Source organism: Myotis davidii, unplaced genomic scaffold, assembly GCF_000327345.1.
Source record: "Myotis davidii unplaced genomic scaffold, ASM32734v1 scaffold590, whole genome shotgun sequence".
NCBI classification, from domain to species: Eukaryota; Metazoa; Chordata; class Mammalia; order Chiroptera; family Vespertilionidae; genus Myotis; species Myotis davidii.
Genome location: NW_006282381.1, coordinates 1,269,991 through 1,277,454, shown reverse-complemented (window position 1 = coordinate 1,277,454; position 7,464 = coordinate 1,269,991). Strand labels below are relative to the sequence as shown.

Genomic DNA, 7,464 nt, shown 5'->3' with positions numbered 1-7,464 from the left:
CCCCCCCCCCCCCCCCTCCCCAGTTTACTTTGGCTACAATTTGGCCTGCTTGCTTTTCCTTGTACATGCCATGAGGAAGCCTTAGTAGTGACTGACCACCAATCCTTCTGCCTGGAACATTCTTTTTTTCTTTTATATATTTTTATTGATTTCAGAGAGGAAGGGTGAGGGAGACAGAAACATCAGTGATGAGAGAGAATCATTGATCAGCTGCCTCCTGCATGCCCCCTACTGGGGATCAAGCCTGCAACCCCAGCATATGCCCTTGACCGGAATCGAACCTGGGACCTTTCAGTGTGCAGGTCGACGCTCTATCCACTGGACCAAACCAGCTAGGGCCTGGAACGTTCTTTTCTCAGATGTGTGTATGTCTATACAGTCAGTTCCTTCAAATTTGCTCAAATACTGTACTTTCCAGTAAGGCTCACTCTGACCACCCTACTTAAATTGCAGCACCCCCCTTTTCCCACCCCCACACACATTTGGTTCACCTTTACCTTATAGTTTTTCTTTTTTCATATTAGCATCTCCTAAAATGCTTCATAATTTCTTATGATTACTATTTTTCCCTTACAGTGGGAATGCAGGGATGTATGTACCTCAGATATTTGACACATAGGCAGCACTCAACAAATACTTGATTGAATTAATATTAATGCTTAAAACTTGCTCTGAGAAGTGGTAGCCACTTCACATAAGCCATGTACTCTTTTTTTAAAAAAATATATTTTATTGATTTTTTACAGAGAGGAAGGGAGAGGGATAGAGAGAAACATCGATCAGCTGCCTCCAACACTCTCCCTATTGGGGATGTGCCCGCAACCAAGGTACATGCCCTTGACCGGAATCGGACCTGGGACCCTTGAGTCCGCAGGCTGACGCTCTATCCACTGAGCCAAACCGGTTAGGGCAAGCCATATACTCTCCCGTTTGGTAGATTTAAGTTGTGCTTGGCTTTGTGTTAAGTTTGTGGAAAACCAAATTTGGAATCCACCCTACAGAAAGTAGATGCAAAAGCCATTTTTCTCAAAAAGGGTACTGTTGGTGTTAGGGTAGGGTAGTTTTTTGTTGGTGCTGCTGTCCTTTCTTGTAAGATGTTTATTATTATTATTTTTTAAAATATATTTTATTGATTTTTTACAGAAAGGAAGGGAGAGGGATAGAGAGTTAGAAACATCAATGAGAGAGAAACATTGATCAGCTGCCTCCTGCACACCCCTCCACTGGGGATGTGCCCGCAACCAAGGTACACGCCCTTGACTGGAGTCGAATCTGGGACCCTTGAGTCTGCAGGCTGATGCTGTATCCACTGAGCCAAACTGGTCTGGGCGTAAGATGTTTATTATTGTTTCTCTAATTCTCAGATGCCAGTGTCAGTCTTTTGTAACTTAATCTTGGAATGACTTTCTGTTATCTTCTTTCAAAGCCATATGTATTAAGGGTCCTGCCCACACTTAAGGGAAGGGGATTGTTATTATATAAGGGTGTAAGTATTAGGCAGAGATCATTGGGTTTTTACTTTATTTATTACAATTTTGTTTATTGATTTCAGAGAGGAAAGGAGAGGGAGAGAGAGATAGAAACATCAGTGATGAGAGAGAACAATAATTGGCTGCCTCCACGCCCCTGCTGGGGACTGAACCTGCACCCTGGGCATGTGCCCTTGACCAGAGTCAAACCTGGGACCCGTTAGTCCGCAGGCCAACCTCTATCTATTGAGCCAAACCCAGCTAGGGCAGATCAGTGGTTCTTAAACATTAAAATGCACTAACTCTGTCTGGTGTGGCTCATTGGTTGAGGGTTGACCTAAGAACCAGGATGTCGTTCGTGGTTTGATTCCTGGTCAGGGCACATGCCCGGTTGGGGCCTTAATCCCAAGTGTGTGTGTGTGTGTGTGTGTGTGTGGTGGGGGGCATGCAGGAGGCACCCCATTGATGATTCTCATCATTAATGTTTCTAACTCCCTGTCCATTCTTCTCTGAAATCAATAAAAAAATTTTTGAAAAAATATGTAAAATGCACTAAGAATCACCTGCAGAGTGTATTCAAAATACCATGCCCTGTACTTCCCACCAGAATTTTGATTCTTTTGATGTAAGGTGGTGCTTAGAGATCAGCATTTTAAAAATTAATATTATTTTTAATCCTCACCCAAGGGTATTTTTCCATTGACTTTTATATTTATTTATTTGGTTTTAAGAAAAATGGGAGGTAGTCCTCACATGTGGCCCACTCGGTTTATTTATTTATTTATTTCAGAGAGGAAGGGAGAGGGGGAGAGAGATAGAAATATCAATGATGAGAGAATCATTGATCGGCTGCCCCCTGCACTCCTCCCACTGGGATGGATCCCACAATACGGGCATGTGCTCTGACTGGGATTCAAACTGTGACCTCCAGGTTCCTAGGTCAATGCTCAACCACTGCGCCATGGCAGCTGGGCTTATTGATTTTTAGACAGAGTGGAAGAGAGAGGGACAGAAATATCGATGTGAGAGAAACTCATCCATTGGTTGCCTCCTGCACATGCCCCGGCCAGGGAAGAGCCTGCAGTGGAGATATGTACTTTGGACTGGAATCGAACCTGGGACCCTTAGCCCGAAAGCTGACATTTTTCTATCCACTGAGCCAAACCGAATAGGGTGGGGAATCAGCATTTTAAATAGGTCTTCTCTCCTCCCATTCTTTTTAAAAACATTTTTTTTACAAACCCTTGTGTCAAGGGCTGCCTTTTAATAGATCGCAGCGAGGCAGCCTGCTCTGCTATCTATGAAACCCCGACCCAGAAGCATGTCGTCTGAGTCTTTTTTTAAATTATCCTTTTATTTATTTTTATATTTTTATTTATTAAAAACAACATTTTTTTTTGATTTCAGAGAAGAAAGGAGAGAAAGGGAAACATCAATGATGAGAGAATCATTGATCGGCTGCCTCTTGCATGCCCCCTACTGGGGATCGAGCCTGCAACCTGGCATGTGCCCTTGACCAGAATCGAATCTGGTTCAACCACTGAGCCACATCAGCTGGTCTCTTTCCCCATTCTTATACACAGTTGTCTTAGTTGCATAGCATTATAATAAATTCTGTATTCTATTAGGCACTTGAAGTGAGTGTTTCCTTTTGTGTGTGTGTGTTTTATAGCACTTTATGTATATAGTTAGGTTGGTATGTTGGAACTGATAAGAGGGCTACCTTTAGCAGATGATGTTTATATGGTACACTGGAGTATACTGGTAGAAGATGATTTGGGGCATTTTATATAATCTGATAAAACGAAGAATGATAATGGTAAAATTTTCCAATTAAAATATTTTCAGCCCTCGCCAGTTTTGCTCAGTGGATAGAGCATTGGCCTTCGGATTGAAGGGTTCCGAATTCAATTCCGGTCAAGGGCACGTACCTTGGTTACAGGCTCCTCCCCGACACTAGTCGGGGTACGTGCAGGAGGCAATCAATTGATGTATTTCTCTCACATGGATATTTTCTCTGTCTTTCCCTCTCTCTGAAAATCAATGGGAAAATATCCTCGGGTGGGAATTAAAAGAAAAAAATTTTTTTCAAAGTTTAATGAACTTGAGCTACATTCTGTAATTAGTTTTATGTTGATTTTATGCTTTGAAGGGCTAAATACTTTTTTTTAAAAAAAAATGCTCACCTGAGGAGTTGAGGATATTTTTTCTGTTGATTTTTAGAGTGGAAGCGGGGAGGGGAGGGGAGGAGGTACGGAGGAAACAGAGTGGGCAGAGAGAGAGCGAGAGAGACAGACACATCATCAATTAGTTGCTTCCTGCTTGGGCACCAACCAGGCTAGGGATTGAACCTGCAACTGAGGTACATGCCCTTGACCGGGAATCAAACCCAAGCCCCTTAGGTCCAAGGGACAATGCTGTAACCACTGAGCCAAAAAACTGGCCAGGGATACATTCATTTTTTAAAGAATTGATTTGAAAGAGAGGTGCAAGGGTGCACACACCAACTTCTTTATCACCTAACCACCTATTGATGCATTCATTGGTTGATTCTTTTATTGTTAATCCTCAGTGGAGGATATTTTTTTTAAGAGAGGTTGGGAAGAGGGTGGGTGATAAAGGAAGGTGGGAGACGGACGCACGCATGCACCACGCACGCCAGAGCCCAGACAATGACTAGGGTGGGGATTGAACCTGCAACCCGGGTATGTGCCCTTGACCAGGAATCAGACCGAAGACATTTCTTGTTGATAGCCATTCTTACAGGTGTGAGTTGATATCTCATCCTGGTTTTGATTTGCACTCCTCTGATGTTTAGTACCTTTCATATACCAGTTTGCCATTGGATGTCTTTTTTGGAAAAATGTCTGTTTAGTTTCTTCACCCGTATTTAATCTGAGTTTGCTTTTTTAATTGCATTGTGTGAGTTCTTTATAAATTTTGGATTAACCCCTTACCTGAAACATGGTTTGCAAATATTCTCTCCAATTCCATAGGCTGACTTTCCATTTTCATTGTTTCTTTCATTGTGTAGAACCCTCTACATTTGATCTAGTCTCACTTGTTGATTTTTTTTTCTTTTGTTGTGCTTTTGGTGTTATATCCAAAAAATTATGTCCAAGAGCGTCTTCCCTATGTTTTCTTGTGGCAGTTTTTTGGGGGGAGGGGGCGAGGGTCAAGGTGTATTTTCTTTTTATACTGGCCCCACCTGATTTTAAAACGTGGATTTTAAAATCAGTAGTGGTTGAGGCATCTTAATTCACTTTTTTCTTTCTTAGTATTACAGGTACTAAGATGGAGAGGTGAAGGTTTTTAACCATTTTTTCCCCTAATAAAAATATAATTAAATATAATTTAAAAATTGAATTTTTTTTTAAACAGGTGCCATGTTTCAGAACAGAGTAAGACCCCTGGTAAAGAAGAACTGACGACACTGTACGACACCAAATATAGGCTAATTACAAGGAAAGCATTAACCTGCCTCTGAGGTGACTAAAGGGGAATAATGGTGATTTTGCGCCGGGCTCGGCCGCCTGCTTCCGCCCCAACCAGCAATGAATCTTGACTCGCTCTCGCTGGCCTTGTCTCAAATCAGCTACCTGGTGGACAATTTAACCAAGAAAAACTACCGAGCCAGCCAGCAGGAAATACAGCATGTAAGTAAACACAAGTACCATTAAAGGAATGATTGATTACTCAGTAGAAAGAAAATTGGGAATTTATGTGGGTATGTTGCATGAGAAATATCTAACTTTTGCCCCTTATTTCAGGTGACTTCAGCTTAATACATAATCTTATCCCTTTTTTTATGGAATTCACAGATTTATTTTTGGTAAAAATTATTACATATCTAATTTGTGTTGATCTATTCCTTTTTTTTTTACATTTAAAAACGAGATATACCTCACAAACTATAAAACTCAACCTTTTTAAAATATAAAATTTAGTATTTTCTAGTAGATTCACATAGTAGTTGTTCAACCATCACCATCTAACTCCAGACTATTTTCATCATCCTAAGAAGAAGCACCTCAATCCATTAGCAGTTGGCTCTTCTTTTCCCCTTCACTCCAGCCCCTGACAGCCACTTATCTACTTTCTACTTCTGTGGATTTGGACATTTTATATAAATGGAATCATTCCAAATGTGGACTTCTGTGTCTCTTCTTTCACTTTGCTTCCTTTCAAGGGTCATCATCTTGGAGCCTGACTCAGTCAGTACCTCGTTCCTTTTAATTCATTTTGTGGGTATTCCATGTTTTATTGATCCATTAGTTTTTTAGTATTTTTCATTTCTTCTCGTGGATTGAATATCAATTGTTCGAGGATTATCTTTTCTGTAAGATTTTTGCCTTATGTTTACTAAACACTGCAAGTTTGCGTTCATTTTCTTATCATCTTATCTTTGAACCAGTGTTATACCTTTTGAGGACTTTCCTCTTAAAAAAATAAAACAGTTCTATAATTACTTTGAGAGTATGGAATACTATATGTCTGAACTCTTTCTGTTTATTTGAAATGTTGTTCTTTACCTGTCTTGTTTTTCTTTGTTTTAGTTTCTTCAAATAGGTTGCATGTTGAGTGTTGGTTTTTGCTCATCTTTAAACCAGCTCAGTTATCTATAATAATAAAAGCATAATATGCCAATTAGACCAGACAGCCGAATGACCTTCTGGAAGTCCTTCTGGACAAAGCTGGGGCTGCGAGGGCCTCTAGTTTACATGTATATATGTATATATATATATGCACACATGCACAACACACAGTCTTGAGGATACTTAAATGTGGGGAAGTGTGTTGGGTTAGTCTGAATTTCTGTTTTCATATTTGGTAATAGGTGCCTCTTACTCTTTTTCTTCAGCATTCTCCTTTAGCTAGCTGGTTTGCTCACAAACATTAAAAGAGGCAGCTTAAACCTGGTTGTTCCCTCAGCTCTGACTCCTGTGCCATTCTGCAACTTCTGTATATTGATCTGTGTCTCTAAATGGACAATCTATTTTTTAAGGTTCATTTGTGCTCCAGATTCATCTCTTGAACAAAGCATAATTATGTCCCTAAACATTTTTATTTCTGGATTTATTAGCCCCAAGTGGAAGTCTGCATTTGGTCTGTCATTTGAAGTGGTAAAAATGAGCTATCTGTCATACCTCATCTGGACCACTTCTTAAAATAGAATGTTTTGTTGAAAATGGAATTTTTTTAAAAATATATTTTATTGATTTTTTACAGAGAGGAAGGGAGAGGGATAGAGAGTTAGAAACATCGATCAGCTGCCTCCTGCACACCCCCTACTGGGGATGTGCCCGCAACCAAGGTATGTGCCCTTGGCCGGAATCGAACCTGGGACCCTTCAGTCCGCAGGCCGACGCTCTATCCACTGAGCCACGCGGGCCGGGCTGAAAATGGAATTTTTAAAAATATTTGAGAGATTAGAATAGGAGTAGTACTCTTAGTTCTACCATCTTTTATTTACAAGTTGGACATTTTTGTCCTTAAATTAATGTTTTATGTGTTAGAAGTAACCCTTTATATTTGCTGCCAAAATTTGTTTTCATGTTCTTTTCAATTCTATCTAATAAAAGAGAAACATGGTAATTGGCGTACAACCGCTATCCTTCCCATTGGCTAATCAGCGAGATATGCAAATTAACTGCCAGCCAAGATGGCAGTTAACTTTAAACAAAGATGGCGGTTAATTTGCATACACAGCCACAATGCTGGGAGGCACAAGGGATGGGAAACCCAGCCATCAGGCAAGAGGTGGGGGGCAGGCAAAGACGGCCAGTGATCAGTGATTGCATTATGGATTGGAGGGAGAGAGAGCTGCTTCCCCGTGATCGCCATGGCGATGGGGGGCAGAGAGAGCCGCTGCGCAGGCCAGCCAGCACCCCCGGACTCCCGGGGCTGTGGGTGCCGACTGGCATGCTACCCGGTGATCGCCATGGTGACCGGGGGCAGAGAGAGCCCTGTTGCAGGCCAGCCCGCCCCCCCGGAC

At 41.3% G+C, this 7,464-nt stretch overlaps 1 protein-coding gene across 1 annotated transcript in view; it reads left to right on the top strand.

Annotated features, from left to right (window-relative positions):
- Nucleotides 1–7,464, top strand: part of CNOT1 (CCR4-NOT transcription complex subunit 1) — a 71,691-nt gene that overhangs the window by 8,908 nt on the left and 55,319 nt on the right. Inside the window, exon 2 of the mRNA XM_015558826.1 lies at nucleotides 4,851–5,125. Coding sequence (XP_015414312.1) covers nucleotides 5,024–5,125 — 102 coding nt within the window. The 5' untranslated portion in view covers nucleotides 4,851–5,023. The remainder of the gene's footprint in view (nucleotides 1–4,850; nucleotides 5,126–7,464) is intronic.